Source organism: Psammomys obesus, unplaced genomic scaffold (genome assembly GCF_907164565.1).
Source record: "Psammomys obesus unplaced genomic scaffold, mPsaObe1.curated_primary_1811, whole genome shotgun sequence".
In the NCBI taxonomy this organism is placed as follows: domain Eukaryota; kingdom Metazoa; phylum Chordata; class Mammalia; order Rodentia; family Muridae; genus Psammomys; species Psammomys obesus.
This window is the reverse complement of record NW_026591918.1, coordinates 4,265,465-4,283,709: the sequence shown is the minus strand read 5'-3', so window position 1 is coordinate 4,283,709 and position 18,245 is coordinate 4,265,465. Positions and strand designations below refer to the sequence as shown.

At 42.1% G+C, this 18,245-nt stretch overlaps 1 protein-coding gene across 1 annotated transcript in view; it reads left to right on the top strand.

Annotated features, from left to right (window-relative positions):
- Positions 1-17,518: 17,518 nt before the first annotated feature.
- The window catches only part of LOC129680615 (translation initiation factor IF-2-like), a 1,482-nt gene continuing 755 nt past the window's right edge, over positions 17,519-18,245 (top strand). Inside the window, exons 1-2 of the mRNA XM_055612308.1 lie at positions 17,519-17,663; positions 17,879-18,242. Of these exons, the coding sequence (XP_055468283.1) occupies positions 17,540-17,663; positions 17,879-18,242 (488 nt within the window). The 5' untranslated portion in view covers positions 17,519-17,539. The remainder of the gene's footprint in view (positions 17,664-17,878; positions 18,243-18,245) is intronic.

The following is an 18,245-nucleotide window of genomic DNA, read 5'->3' as shown; positions in this document are numbered from 1 at the left end:
AACAGCTTCAGGGAACCAGCCCCTTTTCACTGGATGTAGTTATCAGGACTGTCCTTCAAAGTGTGCTGTCCATGAAACAAGCATGCAATTCAATATAGTTTTGTCAGTTTCTCTGTGCCATTTCCATCTTGAAGAAAGGGACTTTCTAAGGATGGTGCCTTGGTGAGGTTGCTCACGGCCTCTCATTAGTTATTAGCAGCTCCTTCCTGAGACTTAGTTTATAAAGAATCTAATGTGTGTGGGTGTCTACCTGTATGGCTGTGCACCATGTTCAGGCCTGGTGCCTACAGAAGCCAGAATAAGGCATCTGATCCTTTGGTACTATAGGTTTTGAGCCACGAGGAATGGTTGATCTAGCCTAGGTCCTCTGGAGGAGCAGCCAGAGCCTTTAACTGCTAAGTTATCTCTCAAGTTCTCTGAGACTTACTGTGTGTGTGTGTGTGTGTGTGTGTGTGTGTGTGTGTGTGTGTGAATGCTAGGCAAACATTTTTCCAATTGAGCCACACCCCAGCCTATATCCATCCTCCATCCTCTGAACTATCATGCATTCTGGTCATATTCAAAGGCTTGGGTTGGCCAGAGTTTTTTCCTTTTCTTCTTCTTCCTTTTTCCCCCTTCTCTTCCTTTCTCCTTCTTCCCCTCACCTCATGGTAGATACATGTGGATATGGGTGAGTCCTTCTCCCTCCTCTTCATGCATATATAGATAGAGAGGATCTCACGTGGCCCAGGCTGGCCTCACCAGGTAATCAACGATGTTCAACTTCCAATCCTCCTGCATCCACTTTCTGACTGCTAACATTACAAGCATGGACCACCGTGATCAGTTTATGTGACATTGGGGCTCTAACCCAGGGCTTTCTCAATACCACACAAGCATTCTTCCAACAGAACCACAGCCCAGCCCATGCCCATCATGTTTTTGAGACAGAGTCTCTCCATGAGCCTGGAGTGCATCACTGTTAGCTAGGCAGGCTGACCAGTAAAGTTTCAGGAATCCAGCTTTCGCCTCCATTCCCAGCACTGAGATTACAGGCTTGTGCTGCTACATTCTACACCTGGCTTTTACATGGGTCTCTGGGATCAGAACATAGGCCCTCCTATTTGTGGAGCAAGTACTTTAACCAGTGAGCCCTCTGTTCAGCCCCCAGAGTCAGGTCTTTTTTCTTTTGCTTGTAAAAAGAAGCCCCTAGTCAGTAAAGACGATTTAAAAAAATCTGTTTTCAGAAATTTTCACCTTCTGGAATTATGTACCCAGTAAGCCTTGGGTACACCATTCCCCATGGCTCAATGTAGCAGTGCTTTATAGGCTAAAGCTCTGCTGTTTACTCTGACACTCTTTTCTTTACGCTCCCAGAAGTCATCATTTTGGAAAAGCAGAGCAGCTTATCTTTATAGGTTTTGGAGTATCTCCAGAAAATGGGCTGGAAATAGTCAGAAGTTATTTGAACTCCTTTACCAAACTATTTAGAGGACTTAGAGGATTTTAATCCAGTGACATGGCTACTCTGGCTGGAATACAGATATGCCCTTAGTACACACCTTTAATCTCAAACATTGAAGGTAAAGTTAGTTTATAGAAGGATGCACCAATGTTTGAAAGTGATGTCAGATTGAGGGGCAGACAAAGTGACAAATATGAGGAAGATTTGACAGAATGTCAGGATACGATATGCCCAACTCTCACCAGAAGAGATGGGAAAAAGAGGACTTGAGAGAGCAACACAAAAGAGATAGAACAAGCCAGAGAATGAGAACGAGTCAGAAGATTAGAGCTTATTGCCAAAGTTAGTATGAGGCCAAGCAGAGCATTCAGTAAAAGCTGAGAGAAAAGCCAGTTTGAATCAGTCAGCTTGGAGAGGAGTTTGAACAAGAACATTTGAGTTGAAGCAGCCAGCAAAAGTTCAGAAAGAGTTAGAAAGGGTGAGCAGATTCAGCAGTAAGTCTCAGAGGCTGAAACCATTTTAGGTCTAGATTAGATTGTATGGAGGCTAGAAGCTTCCAGGACTGGACTGAGTAACCTGAGTAACCTCAGTCCAGTCTCAGTAACGCAGACAGAGGCAGTAAGCTTCCGTCAGGCAAATAAAAGTTACTTTTACAAAACTAGCTCCACCTGAGTGTTAATGGTCATAACACACAATCTGTCATGAGCACAGTGGCTCATCATGGACTACCTACCTGCCTGACTGATTTTAAGGTTTGCTATTAACAGGAAGTAACCACAGTGCTCTTTGTTTTTCTTGACAACCTGTTCCTATTTGCTGTGAGCTATTAGCAGGAGCTCACACATATACAAGAACACAAAAATATCTTCAGAATGTCATTTAGATAGTGCAATCTCATATCATAGGGAGAAGATTCTCATCAAAGCATATTCATAGCAAAAGGGTCCCTAGAGAGAGTTTCTCTCCCCCTCCCTCTCCCTTTCTCTTTCTCTCCCTCTCTTCACTCCTCTGGTCACTTGTTTGCCCTTGCTCCCTTGCTCTCCCCCTCTTATTATTCGGTACAGTACTTGGTTTTCTCAGCCATTCATGAAACGTTGACTTTACATTCGTATGGGCAAAAACTTTAGTCATTTAATAAATGTCAATGGCCTAAGGTGTGGCTCAGTGGAAGAATTCTTACCTAGTTTGCTCAAAACCAAATCCCTGGGTTTGATCCCCAGCAATTCAACAGAAAAGAAATAGTAAGTAAACCAATGAGCAAATACTTACTTGTGTACAATGGATCCAGTGTTGGGGGTTGGTCTGATGCTTTATTTTGATGCTAATTACTGGCCCTGAAGATCTGGTTACTGCCTTGATAGACCTATTCTTATTGTGTAAACTTGCCTAAGACATTACACCTCATTGGCTCATTAAAAGGCCTAAAACCTGGGAAGGGTAGAATGTGGTAGGCATGGCTAAGGAGAAAGGAGGACACTATTAATGGGTTAATGTGGAGAAGAAACCACGTAGGTCAGGAGAAAGGACTCCAAGAATGGCATGGATGAGAAAGCACCAACATGAAAAATATAAATAAGTATTTATAAGATTATGGATGGAAGGTAGCCAGATGAGGATGGTTAAGGCAGATGGCATTGGATGGGGGCTGGGAGTTGGATGGTAAGGTTGTTGAGACACTGTAGGTGAAATATCTGCCCAGCCCAAGGTAAATAAGGCAATTATAAAATCTAACAGGAGTCTGGTCTATTTGATTGTGATAGGCTTAATAATGATGCTGTGATAATCATAGGGCAAATAATAAATGATATTTAGCCCAACACCATTTTTAATTTTCAACAACAGTCCAGAATTGTTCTAGGTGCTGGTGAAATAACAGAAAGCAGAAATAGAGCCCTTACAATGTTTATAGTCCAGAGGCCACATAGTCCTTGGTCAAGATGTCATATCCAAATCAACAAATTTTTATTAGTGCCAGTAACTAGAAAGATAAGTTCAAAGATCTTTAAGGGAGGCTAAGGGTAAACAATTTCCCCCTAAAATATATGCTCCATAATTCCAAATACCATTTCTTAAAAGGCTGGAAGATCACTCTACTCCTATCCTACTAATCTGTAAACAGTCTATAAATTCAGCAGCCTGCTTCTCCCCCCATACTGCAATGATCTAGTTTCTCTTTCAGAGAAAAACCTAAAGGTTTTATTTTTTTATTTTCTCAGTGCATCAACTATTATTATTTCAAAGACAAATAGAAACTGAAAATCACCTAGAAAGGATATTCTAAAGAATAAAAGACTAGCATTTCACAGACAAAATAAAAAAGTAAGTATATTTGATTTTCGTTGCTACCAGAAGATATCAAATTTATAGGGTAAATAGCACAAATTCACTATTTTAAAATCCCACAGAACAGAAATCTGGTATGGCCTCACTAGGCTAAAACTGAGGTGTTGGCAGGTCTGTGTCCCTTTCTGGAGGCTGGAGGGGAGTACCACTTTCTTTATTTACCCCTCTACCTTCCAGAGGATTCCTTCATTCTGTGGCTCATGGCCTCCCTTCTTCAATGTACAAAGTCCGCTGCTTGAGGTTGAGTCTTCTGCCACATCTCTCTGACCTACTCTGTTTCTCTCTTGCACTTTTAAGGTCTTGTGTGATGAAAATTAGGCCTACTCAGATAATCCAAAATAATCTCCTTAGCTGGACTTCTGTACCTTAATCATATCAGCAAAATCTCTTTTTCCATGTACTATAACATGTTTGTACATTTCAGGGGATGTTAGAGTGATGTCGTCCCCACCCCCCAACTTTACATACAAAAGCTGATTTCAGGCCGAACTTTGCTACTGTCATTATTAAGAAGCATCTACTATTTTAGTATTCTGTAAACATTGTTCTCCATCACCTTCTGATTGGTTAAATAAAGAACTGAACATTTAACTGCTGGGCAGGGGAGGATAAGGTGGGACTTCCAAGTCCAGTAAGAGGGTCTCAGGTAGGTACTAGAGGGAGAAGAGTAGCCTTTTGGACAAGATGAAGAAGGTTCCAAGGGGAGAGTACGATGTCAGGTAAAGGCCACATGGCTGGGAAGCAGGCCAGTATTATCAGGTTAGAATAGTTGAGTACCTACCCAACTATTGTGCCTGATGCTTTCAATAATAAAAAGGTCTCCACTCATTGTTCAGAGCAAGGGTGGGCATAGAAAACCATACATTTACATTTGGCATCCAACGTGGTAGGCATATAATCCAAACTAAGACAGAAATCCAAGTTTAGAGCAATACTGGGTAGAAGACAAAAAAAAAAAAAAGATTTCCCAGCAACCTCAAGCTGCCCATAGCAGTGTGGGGCATAGACCCTCAGGACAAACCACTACTAGTTTTCCCAAGCTTGGCAGATTGGCCCAGTATCATCCTGTGGGGCTTGTGAGCGTTCATGGATTGGAAAGGCAACTACTCTCAGAGTGCTGCTCTGAGCTGCAGCCCTCGGTGGGAACCAGGGGCACGCCCAACAGCTGCTCAGCACCGGCTGTGGGGAAGGGGTCGGGCCTCCAGTGAGAGTGACCCAGGTTCTGCCATGCCAGAAGCTGGATCTCTGCTGGGCTGGCTGAACTAGTCCTGCAAAGACTGTACCCAGGTGGCCTGTGTGCACTATGCTGAGAGAGACGTAAGTGGCCAAGGCTGCATCAGACAGGGCTCCCAACTGGTTTCCATGAATGTGAGGCTTGGTGTGAACAGAGATCATAAGTGGCAGCCCAGCCCAGGGTGGCAGGTCCTGGCAAGCCATGGGAACTCATGCCAGCCTAGAGAGTGCTGCTACTGCTGCACCAGCAGGCAGAATGCTGTAGCCAGAACTGGGCAGAGGGGCAAGGGCTAAGCCAGCCACTCCAGGTGCTAAGCTAAACAACAGAAGGGAACATCACACAAAATAAATCCAAGACCACCTGAGCACAGATGAACCTCTGATCAGTTAAGTATGTTTGGAATTGTGCTTAAGTGCAAAAACAGAAAAATGAAAGAAGCAAAGTAGCTAAAGATAAAAATATAAAGACTAAAAGCTACATTTACTAAAAGCTACAAACTAATTACAAGAAAAATTAGACAGAAATAGTATACAGGTAATAAAGTACACAAAGAGAGAGTGAGTTAAAATTAAAAAGACTAAGCCATGTTAAATTCTTAAAACTGGCAATCCCTAGAGGAAAGTTTAGAGAAAACTAAATATGGAAAAATACATTAAGTTAAAAAGCAGCAAAAGAAAGATAAATAAATGCACACAGAAAGTAAAATCTCAGGCTGGAGAGATGGCTGAGAGGCTAAGAACACTGGCTGTTCTTCCAAAGGTCCTGAGTTCAATTCTCAGCAACCGTATGGTGGCTCATAACCATCTACTGTGAGATCTGGCATGCAGACAGAATGTTGTATAAATAATAAATAAATAAATCTTAAAAAAACCTCACGTCTTTAAAAAATTATACTTTGCTACAACACTATATATAGTATTTCAACTCATGTTTAAGGTAGTATACTTATGCAACTCATTAAAATATAATGTGAAGTGTAGTCTTTAAACGCTACTATTATGAACTGTTTAGGCTAATTAAGAAATGCAAGTTAGTAGTCAGTCAAACTTATTGTCATGTTAGATACCAGTTTAGTTAATCACAGAAATATGCTTTATTTAGCTTCCTGTACATGTTTTCAGAATTAAACAAAAAGTAAATAGCTAGAAACAAGCAATGTTTGCCTATTCATATGTGCTATATCTATAGAATATGGCATTTAAAGATGTTTCCTTAATAAATAGCTTTTTAGACAATGAGATACATCAGCTCCTGGCAGCACCCCATTCTACTTCAATGAAGATGACTGGCATTGAAGAACCTCCATATGGAGTTTGCGTCTAATGTGGGAAGCTAGCCACTGACCAAAAACACTACCCTTGCTTCAACTGTTGACAGAATACTATTCAAGCTGTGGACAAGCAGGACACAAAGGTTAACTGCTAAACTTTGCAAGGACAAGGTAAGCAAAGTCCTTCATAATTCCTATATCTCAGAAAAGTCTGACTTATATTGGGCCAGAAGGCCAAAGATGGATGCTCCAACATTGCAGAGAAACCTTGGAGGACTGTCTAGGAAGCCAGCCATTGCTGGTGGTTGGTCTGGTGCTCTACGCTGACTTCTGGGCCCCAAGATCTGGTTACAGTCCGGACAAGGGCACTGTCATGTACTCTGATCAATATTGTGTAAACTTTGCTCTCCAATGATCTCTGATTGGTTAATAAAGAAGCTAGATAGCTAATTCTGGGCAGAGGAGATAGGTAGGAGGGACTTCTGTTTCTGGCCTTGGAGTCTCAGGTAGGGGAGAGGAGAAGGAAAGAAAGAAGATGTGAAAGGATGTTGCTGATAGAGAGAAGTAGCCCAGACAGGACTAACATGGCAAGGAACTTGGGGCACGTGGTTGGGAAGTAGTCAGATTAGCTTAGAAGACTTGTATGCAAGAGTATCTGCCCAGTTATTGAGCCTAAACATTATTAATAAATTTAATAAGTATCTGCATTATTTATTTAGGAGCTAGAGCTGGTGATTATAAAAATCCCCCCAAAACACAAATATCTTTTCCAAGCTATCTCTGGCATTTCTATAGTTTTGGAAGCTGCCTCCTCTTTCTGTTCACTCAGGATTATTTATCTTTCTCAGGTCTCTGATAGAGTTGAAGACTAGTTTTGTCTCACAATTGTTTAGGACTTCAGAAAATGTTTCAATGTCTAAAAGGATATTTATAGGTTGGTAAATGCAAATTAGGATAGAAAGTCAATTATAAACAGAACTTTGAACTCAACAAGATAGGACAGATAGTGGAGTATTTTCTCCAAAGTTGCCAAATACAAATGAACTGAACATTGTGAATATAATTCTTACCTGGTTTTCATAATTGTTCTTATTGTATATAGCTATTGTAAGAGAAAGAGCCTTTTATTGGATTAAGGGGAGGGGAGTTATTTGAGTGTTTTGTGCACTGTGTTTTCAAATGCTGATTTCTGTGCCCTGCAGGCATATGGGGCTTTGCTATTGTCATTATTAGGAAGCACCTCCTGTCTTACTATTCTGTAAACTTTGTTCTCCACATCTTCTGATTGGTTAAAAAAAAAAAAGAGCTGAACAACCAATAGCTGGAGGGAGAGGATAAGGCACTTCTGAGCTCAGTGAGAGAGTCTCAGACTGGGACCAGAGAGAGAGGGAGGGGTCACTATACGGACATGGATGAAAAAAAGAGATGTCAGGATGAGACTTAGATGACAGGTAACAGGCCACATGGGCTAGGAAGTAGGTCAGTATTATCAGGGTGGAATGGCTGAGTATCTGCCCAGTTACTGTGCCTAAAGCTTTTAATAAGTCTAAAGTTCTCTGTGTCATTATTCAAAGCAAGGGCAGGCACAGAAAACCACACATTTACACAGTGATTGCATGTGGACATCTTTGGGGAGCCATTATTCTGCCTATTTCAGCAGACAAGAAAAATATTCTGTGTGAGGATAAAACAAGCAAAGATGTATTGAACTATGTGGACAAAGCAATAGGTATAAGATAGTCTCTTTATTTTTCTAGACAGCCCAATGCAGTGGTATTATGGGTACTTCCTCATTTTTATTTTTAATTAATTGATATGATTATGATTACTTAATAATTATATAGCTGATCCTGCTTTAAACATACTGCTTCAAACTCCCAGCTTCCATTACTGTGTATGTCTAGCATGTTGACAATTAATTAATTAATTACTTTTTTCAAGGCAGGGTCTCACTATATAGGTTGGGCTGTCCTGGAACTCACAGAGATCTGCCTGCCTCTGCCTCCCAAATGCTGGAGTTAAAGGTGTTGCCACTACGCCCAGCTTATATTTCAAAATTTTTTTTGTTTCCTTTGGTTTTCCAACTTTTCTACATTTACAACAAAATACTTTGAGGCTTGTGATGTAGCTCAGCAGTTGAGAACTTGACTAGATTCAGAAGTCTCCAGGTTTAAGCACCACCAACACACAATCTCTCTTTTTCATATGTAAAAAGTAAAAGAAAATGGTAAAATATGTTTTAAAACTATTCTTATTAGGAAATACTTATTGATCTGCTTATGGGTGAAATGTTATGATGTCCACACTTACTGTCAAAAGGTGGAGAACGTGTACATGGTTGTAACTTTGAATCAGGGAACTGCGTGTTTATTATAACCGTATTACAATACATGTTTTATGCTTACACCATAAAAAGATTGGAACATATCTTGAAATGCAAAACTTTAGTGAACAGAGATTCTGAATTGATTCTATATTACTCTCACTCTCATTTTCTTCTTAAAAATTTTATTATTGTGCAGAAGCAAAAAGACACGCATGGTATATACTCACTCATATAAACATACAACATAGAATAAACCCACTAAAATTTGTACATCTAAACAAACTAAGCAAAAGAGAGGACCCTAACTAAAATGTTCAATCCCCATCCTGAAAGGCAAAGAGGATGGACATCAGAAGAAAAAGAAAACAGGAAACAACCTCGGAACCTGCTACAGAGGGCCTCTGAAAGCCAGAAGAAAACAGGAAACAACCTTGAAACCTGCCACAGAGGGCCTCTGAGAGCCTCTGCAGTATAGACTGTCAAAGCAGATGCTGAGTCTGATGGCCAACTGACGGGCAGAGTAAATGGAATTTTATGTAAGAAGTGGGAAATAATAAAAGCTGGAGGGGATGGGAACTCCACAAGCAGAGCAACAGAACAAGATAATTTGAACACAGGGAACTTCCCAGAGACTCATGCTCCAACCAAGGACTATCCATGGAGATAACCTAGAACTCCTGCACAGATGTAGCCCATGGCAGTTCAGTGTCCAAGTGGGTTACATAGTAATGGGAAGAGGGACTGCCTCTGACATAATCTGATTGGCCTGCTCTTTGATCACCTCCCCCTGAGGGGGGAGCAGCCTTACCAGGCCATGGTAGAGGACAATGCAGCCAATTTTGATGAGAACTGATAGACTAAGATCAGAAAGGAGAGGAGAACCTCCCCTATCAGTGGACTTAGGGAGTGGCATGCATGCAGAAAGGGGAGGGAGGGTGGGATCGGGAGGGGAGGAGGGAGGAGCTTAGGGGGGATACAAAATGAATAAAGTGTAATTAATAAAAAAATTAAAAAAAATTTATTATTGTGTATGTGTATGAATGATGTGTGTGTAGGGGGGTTGAATGTGTCATGACATACAGGAGGAATCTCTTGTGTCTGTATGGAAGCATCACTTGTCAATAAAGGGCTGTTAGCTGAAGCAGGAAATAAGGAGGTGGGAGTTCTGGCAGAATAGAGTCAGAGGCAGGAGATTTGCCTCTGTTTCTGAATAAGATGGATATATGTTGGGGTTGGCCTGATGCTATGTATTCTAGTGCTAGTTACTGGCCCTCAAGATCTGGTTGCTGCCTAGACAAATATATCCTCATCCTTTATTGTGTAAATTTTACTCCACCTAATTCAAAGCTAATTGGTTAATAAAGTTGCTGAAAGCCAGGCATGGTGGTGAATACTTTTAATCCCAGCACTCTGGGAGGCAGAGGCAGGCAGATCTCTGTAAGTTCCCGGCCACGCTGGTCTACAAATGTAGTCCAGGACAGCCAAGGCTACACAGAGTTAACCCTGTCTCGAAAAACCTAAAAAACAACAACAAAAAGTTGCTGAAGCCTGTAACTGGGCAGAAGAGAAGTAGGCAGAGCTTAGGTTTCCAGGCTTGGGGTCAGAGAGGGACCATGAGGCTGGGAGGAGAGAGAGGAAGCAGAGTATATAGCAGGAAGAGAGGAAGCCAGAGAGAAGACGACACAGTGGGGCAGCAAGAACCATGAGCATGTGGCCATGAGGCCTGATGGAATAGAAGCAGCTCAGGCAGGAACAATTATGACAAATAACTTGGAGTGTGTATCTGGGAAATAGCTTAGAGAGTTGTTACCTGCCCAGTTATGGTGGCTTAAAGCTTTTATGAAAACCAAAAGGACTCTCTCTGTCTTATTTGGGAACTAGCTGGGGTCAAGAAGCTAACTAGAGCCTAATGGACTATTCAACAATAAATATATGAAACTGAGGAGAGGTAATCAGCCATGTGGCACACATAGTATAGACCAAACGGGTAATAAGTTAAAAGCTAGTTAGGAAATAAGCCAAAGCTTATGGCCTAGGCATTTATTCATGAAATAAAGAGTTTGTTATTTTGGGAACTGGGATGTGGAAAGAACACTCTTATGCTACAATGACAGTCACGTGGAGTTCAAAGAACTTTGTGGAGCTGTTTTGATTTTTTTTCTTCCACTTTTTGGTGGGTTTGAATTTAGGCTGTCAAGCTTGTGTGGCAAACACATTTACAGCTGCCTTATTTAGGATTTTATTGCTGTGAAGAGACATCATAATTATGGCAACTCTTATAAAGGAAAACATTCAATTGGGGATGGCTTACAGTTCAGAGGTTTAGCCCATTATTGTCATAGCAGAGAACACGCTGGCATGCAGACAGATATGGTGCTGTAGAGGGAGCTGAGAGTTCTCTATCTGAATCAGCAGGCTGAAGGAAAAGAGTGACACTGGCCCTGGCTTGAGCTTCTCAAACCTGAAAGCCCACCTCCAGTGACACACTTCTTCCAACAAGGCCACACCTCCTAATATTGCCACTCCCGATGGGCTTTTAGAGGCCATTTTCATTCAAACTACCATACCAGTTGAGCTATCTTTCCATCCCCTATTTTCAAGAATAACTTTTGCTAGTTGTGGTGCTATTCAACCCATAATCCCAGAATTCAAGAACAGGTATAGGTGGGAAGATGGAGAGTCTGAGATCAGCCTAGGCTATTTGGTAAGACCCTGTCTCAAAACTAAAACAAGGGGCTGGAGCGATGGCTCAGAGGTTAAGAGCACTGTCTGCTCTTCCAGAGGTCCTGAGTTCAATTCCTAGCAACCACATGGTGGCTCACAACCATCTACACAGGAATCTGATGCCTTCTTCCGGTGTGCCAGTATACATAGAGATAAAATACTAATCTGCATAAAATAAATAAATCTTGAAAAAAAAAAAACTAAAACAAAAAACAATAAAAAACCCACTAATTTCCCCACAGCATTTCAGAAGGTTGTCAACATGCTAGACATACACAACAATGGAAGCTGGGAGTTTGAAGCAGTATGTTTAAAGCAGAGGACTGAGTACAGATGAAGAGAGCACTTGTTAAAAAATTAACAGAAAATGTCAAGACAGTGGAGTCCTTCCAAGCATCCGAGCACAGGCCCTACACACAGGCTGTGCACACGTGAAACCATCTGTATCCAAAGTTTGTAAAGACTCCATAGATGGTCTTCCCACTCCATATCAATGCTTGAATGCCAAGTGTTCTGGTTTGTGGGAGGCGGGTGATGACTGAGGAAGAGAGGTGCTCTAGAGTGCTATACCCATCTACAGGTACAGACCTCTTTACTCCACACCACCCCATCTTTTCTAGGGATCCTTAAAGTCCAGCATTCAGTGAGAAGGCAGTGCTGTGCAGTAGCAACGATGTATATCTCTAAAACAAAAAGTCCAATGGAGCTAAATAGTGACTCACAAATAATTACTAACAAAAACTGATTTTCAGAATGCCATAGTTTAATATAAATACAATTCTTTAAAACACCTTGCACTAGTTATGAACACATATAATCAGTGTCTCTGGAATTTTACTTGGGAACGAAGATATTCAGAAAGGAATCAGATACATCGGTAAATTCAGAAAGAAAATGCCTCGCGTGGCTCTGTGACCCAGCCCCTTATTCTTAAGCCTTTGCCACATACCAAGTAACATTCTTAAGTTAGTTATGAAAGACAAGAGGACACTTTCAGTAATCAAAATGAGACTTACATGAGAGTGACAAAACAAACCTAGATTGTCATCCCTTTTCTTCCCAGCACACGACTTTTGTTAGCAATATCAACTGTTTGTCACTTTTAGAAAAACAGTTCTTACTGTTGACTTTCCATTTCTATTAACTGCTGTAGAATTTTAAAAGGGCATGCCTCAGATGGCTGAGAACACGTCAAAGGATATAGCTGACAAACTGTTAGGAGTACCAGACTTGGCATTTAGTATTGTTCTAGAGAGGACTTCTATTTGAATAACCACAAAGTATACATTCCTATCAATCAAGAAAAATTACTAAAGATTTTTTTTTAAATTTTTACTCTGGGTGTGTATGGTGATTTAGGATTTATCATTGAAAAATATTAGTGTTTAAGCCTTCAGATCCATTTCCCTACCTATAAAATAGGGTCGATGCTATAGTATAGAAATGTTACGAGATAGTAACTACAGATTTAATAACATTTTCTTTTCTGGGTCTCAGACTTCTTGTGTAATGAAGGAGTTAGATTAATTGTGATTCTTTCTGGAGTTGATACTCTGATTCCCTCTTTTTATATTTGCAGGAATAGTGTGTTGAGTGAAATATAAATGTCTTTACTTGTCTTTGGGTAATTATTTTTCTTTTATTTCCTGAAGAACCAGGAAAGCAAAACAGATGAGCAGTGCTTCTGGAATGTGGTGGCAACTCCACCCTGGACACCTGGGAAACGATGGGTGTTTCCACTGCGGAGTAGAGCCTTTCTTAATGGGCAGAAAATCAACTTTTCCCCCCTTTTAAATAGAGTCTTGTGTCGCTCAACCCAGCTTTGATTTCCTTCTGTAGTCCAGCCTGGCTTTGAATTCTTGATCCTCCTGTTTCTGTCTCGACAGTGCTAAGGTTACAACTGTGCACTACCATGACTGGCTAAGCTTCAATCATAATATACCAGCATGTGTCTTTAAAAATACTAATGCTCACACTTTTGATATCTCAGTATGCTTGGCTTCTTACTTGGCAGCTGAGTCCAACCTGTGGCCCACAGGCTGAAGTCAGGATAGCTAGGAGTGTGGCCCAACACAAAATTGTAAACTACTTTAAAACATTACATATTTTGTAGTTATTTTTAAAAGCTCAGTTGTGAGTTCTTGAAAGTGACCTACGTGGACTGAATAGAAGGCTCAGCATTTAAGAGCACTTGCTGCTCTTGCAGAGGTCCTGGATTCAGGGCCCAGCACCCACATTCAGTGGTTTATGACTGCTTATTAACTCTAGTTCTAGGAGATCAGAAGCCCTTTTTTGACTTCTTCAGGTACCAGGAACTCAAGTGGTACACATACATATTTATAGACAAACATTTAAAAACATAAACTAAAAATAAATAAATCTTTTAAAGTATCTGTTTAATAATAATAAAAAAAGGGATCTTTGTAGATGACAATATTCTATTGCAATATTAGAGGTTTGGATATGTCTGCTTGGATGGCATTTTCAAACCAGTAATCTGTAAGCAGTTATATAAATCATTCCATGATTTATTACATCCAAGGTAATTAGCTGAAATCCAATTAGGCCATGATGGAAGGCTATATATTAACTGAATTTACAGAACTGTCCCCAATATATCTGTCATGAAAATGATACCCACTTGAATGGTACTGTGATAATAAATGTACAATTTTATCTTTACTTTTCCAAGATTGAAAAGTAGCCTAGATCAGCTGGGCAAGGTGGCAACACTCGGGGACGCAAAGGCAGGTGGATTACTATGAGTTCGAGGCCAGCCTGGTCTACAAAGTGAGTACAGAACATTCAAGGCTACAGAGAAACCCTGTCTCAGAAAAAACAAAACAAAACAAAACAAAAAACAAACAAAAATAGCCTAGAGCACAATAGCGGCAATTTTACCAGTCTATAAAAAGTTGAACATTGAAAAAAAAATTAAAAGGAAACGAGAACTATACCACCATGAAATATTACCATTCCAGTTTTTAAAATTATGGAATGTTTTTAATTCAATTAAAATTTTGTATGGATAGAGAAAGGAACACCCACATGGCCTACAATTCAAAATATCTTATGTATGAGAGTTCTTAATTTAAGCCTTTTCTGTGCCTGCCAAATAACAGTGGGTGAAGAACGCCTTCAATGCACTTGGCATCGCCAGTGCCCCATGTAGTAGGGTAGGATTCTTTACTCTGGCAGGTTACAGCAGTTCCAAGCTTTCTTGCTAGAAAGCTCACTCTCTTTGTTTAACATCATTTTTGGGAGACAGTACAGTAGTACTGAATAAAGAGACATTTCTTTTTGATTTGACATTTATGACTAAGATTCTCTATATACAAACTAGAGATAAAACATCTTGCTCCTTACTGTAAGTGGAGAGCTAAAAGAATTCTATTAGTAACAACAATAAAACAACATTTTCAGAGAACCTACCATAAATGGTAATAGACATCATGTTTGATTATGCAACTTTTATTTTATTTTATTTTATTTTTTTATTTATTTTGACCTTCTAGAAGGAAAACGACAATGTTCTGAAGTCTACTTCACTGGTTACAAGTTCTCTGACTTCTGACTCCTTTCCCACTCATTCTCTTGCTCCTTACTCTCCAGTAATACAGGCTTCCTTCTACTTCCATTGAAGTCTTGTCTTCTCAAGTCTCTAGCCCTTTGTTCGGGATATTGTTTTGCCTTAAATGTTTCTATCTCATTAGTACCAGATTAACTGAATTATTCCAACATTCCTGGTTGTTGTTTTCTTTTTGTGGTGCTGGGGTGGACCTAAGGCCATGCAAATATTATGTCATCATTCTGCTCCCAGCTCCTACTCATGTTTGAAGTCCCAGTTTACATTATTCTTCCATGTTCCTGTTGTTTCAGAGTTACTCCAAATGCAGCAAGAATCTTACTGTGTCTTCATCTAAACTATAAGAAACTTAGGGATTCTTTTTTTTTTTTCTTCATTTTTGAAATCTCAGGGCATTTCAGAGTTTCTGTTTCCCAGTGGGTATTCAATTAAATATTTGTAGAATGAATAAAAAATGCTTAAATAAACCAGGCTCGGTGGCGCACACCTGTAATCCCAGCACTCAGGGAGGCAGAGGCAGGTGATTTCTGTGAGTTTGCCAGCCTGGTCGACAAGTCCAGGACAGCCAAGGCTACACAGAGTAACCCTGTCCCAAGTGGGGGAAAAAGCTTAAATAAGTTCAAAATTCATGCACACAACTCATTAGAGACTTATGAAACATTTTCTTATCTTACTGATACAGGTCTCACTATGTAGCCTTGGCTAGTCTGGAACTCACTAAAGCTCACTTCAAACTCAGAAATCCACTTGCCTCTGCCTCCTGAGGGCTGGGATTACAGGCATGCTCTGTACTACATGCATACTACACCTGGTTTGCTTTATTGTTTTTAAGGCTAAAAGTTATCAGAAGCAAAAATGAAAACTCTTCAGCATTTCCTTATTCTCTAGGTCAAAACACCTGGGATACTGTAGTTATCCCATGTATTTGTTGAAATGATGAAGAACTATGAAAAAGTGTGAGAGGTCAGGTCATGGACACTCATATTACCATGAATTTAAGCTTCAAGTGGGCCTGTGCGTGCACGCACGCGCGCGCGCGCGCGCGCACACACACACACACACACACGTTTTTATAATGCATTACATATTCTTGCCATTCACTTGTGCTGCTCGTACTTTATCTTCTAATAATAACAATATCTGATTTTCATTCACACATTAAATATTTACTTAGCCACTGCGCTAGGCACACTGATGTATTGTTTTAAACAGGCTCATTTTATTACTTGCTATTTCTCTTCCTAGAAATTCAGTAAACCATTCAGCAAATTCCCTATTTATTGTAGTCCTTCAATCTTCTTTCAGTTTTTGTTACTTCTTCCAGAAGGGTGTCCCTGAGTTCTGAATATATCAAAATAAAATATACCTTATTTTATTCCTTCATTCTCAAACCCACTACACTGGTTATGTGAGCAGAGAGCAGATATTAAGGCTCTGTTCATCCGTGTCCCCTGGACTCAGCTTAGGCCTAGAACCCCAGAAGCAATGGAACGAATACTCTGTTGATCAATGTGGTTTGATACCATGAAGTTATGTATTGTTATATGTTACAGAAGACAAAAAGTGGCTGAGAGAAGTGAAAAGACGTCCCAGGTTTCACAGGGAAGCCCGTGCTCACAGAAATCTCAAGAGTGAAGTCAACACTGAGTCTCAAAGATTAAGATTCTCTACTGTCTTAAGGTTTTCATTCAGCTCTGGCCACTTTTTTTTTTCTTTTTTCCTTCTTTAGAACAATGACTCCTTATATTACTGGTCTTTCTTCTCGTGATTCTCAGGTTTAACACATACGTCAGGATTGTTAGTTGGGTAATACCCCATATTTTCCCACTAGAAACTTTTGATCCTTGTTTGGAAATGTGTTTTAAAACTTTCTGGTCTCAAGTCGGGCAGTGGTGGCACATGCCTTTAATACCAGCATTCAGGAGGCAGAGACAGGTGAATTTCTGAGTTCGAGGCCAGCCTGGTTTACATACAGAGTTGTTCCAAGACAGCCAGGCTAAACAGGAGAAATCTTGTCTCTAACCCACAATCCCCCGCCCCTCTTCCCCCTCCCAAAACAACAACAACAACAGAACCCAAAACTTTCTGGTGTTACTAATTCCAGGTCAGAATACACATAGGAGCCCTGAGAAACACTGTCGCACCAGTGAAAAGGACAGGAATTCGAAATGGAATTCACACGGCGCGGAGAGTTTAGCAGAGGAAAGTCTCGGTGTTATCAAATCCTGGGACTTGTGGAATCTGTTTGGTCACCGGTAGGGCAGCGGGGAGTGACTCAGTTGCCCAGAGCTGCGATGGCCGCTGCTGAGTCTTTCCTTTGCCCGGATCTATCTTCTTTACGTGTCAGCATTTCCTGTGAGAACTACAGTTAATACATTTAGTAAAAGTTGGTACCTTCTTACTCATCAGTTGAATCAGGAAGTTGCCGCTGTGTGTTTTCGAAACACTCAACCCCTCAAAGTTTCTCCTGCCCTTAACCAAAATGGTCGTTAAGGTGGTCCTGAGGGCTGAAGCTCCTAGCCCTTAACAAAGATGGCGCCGAGAGGCACGTTACCTACGAGTTTGCCCTCTTCTGTGCCCGTGACAAACATGGCTTCCAAGGCGTCGCGCACATGACCTCCCCGGACTACGGCACGGGAGACGGCGCAGGAGGGCCCTTGAAAAGGGTGCGCGTTCCCGTGGCGGTGCACCGGGTAGGTTTCAGTCAGAGTCACTATGGCGGCCGGCGCTGGCAAGGTAAGCTGAGGCGGCGGCGGCGGGGGCCGGCGGCGGCGGCAGGGGAGCGAGGCCCCGGCGTTGCGTCCGGCTCCTGCTCCCCGCAGCCTGCCCGGGGAGCCGCGGTCGAGGTCGTTGCCAGCGGCCGGGGCCGGCCGGGCTGGCGAAGGGGGCGAGGGCTGAGCGAGCGGGCACCGGGTCCTGACCGCCGTTTGTTTTGCTGTTTCTCCGACCAGGGCGCAAAGTTTCCTGCCTCGGCCGCCACCGCCTGAGCTCGCCGCACTGGCCGCGCGGCGGAGGCTGCGGCGGAGCCAGCCCCGGCCTCCAGGCCTCTCCCTCCCGCTCCGGGCCAGCCTCCCTCCCCCACGCTCCGCCGCCCTCCGGGAGCTGCCGGGCCCCGACATGCGACCCTCGCGGGGACGGTCCTGAGCGGAGGCGGCCCGAGCGCTGCGCAGGCGGAGCCCCGAGCTCCGCGGGACCGACTTCCCGCCGGCCCGGCGCCCCGGCCTCCGGGCTCAGCGCCTGCCCGCCCGGGCCTGCCGAGCCGGGTCCCCGCCCTGGTCGCGGGGACAGCCGCCCGGTGCCGGGACTCGCGGCCCGGCG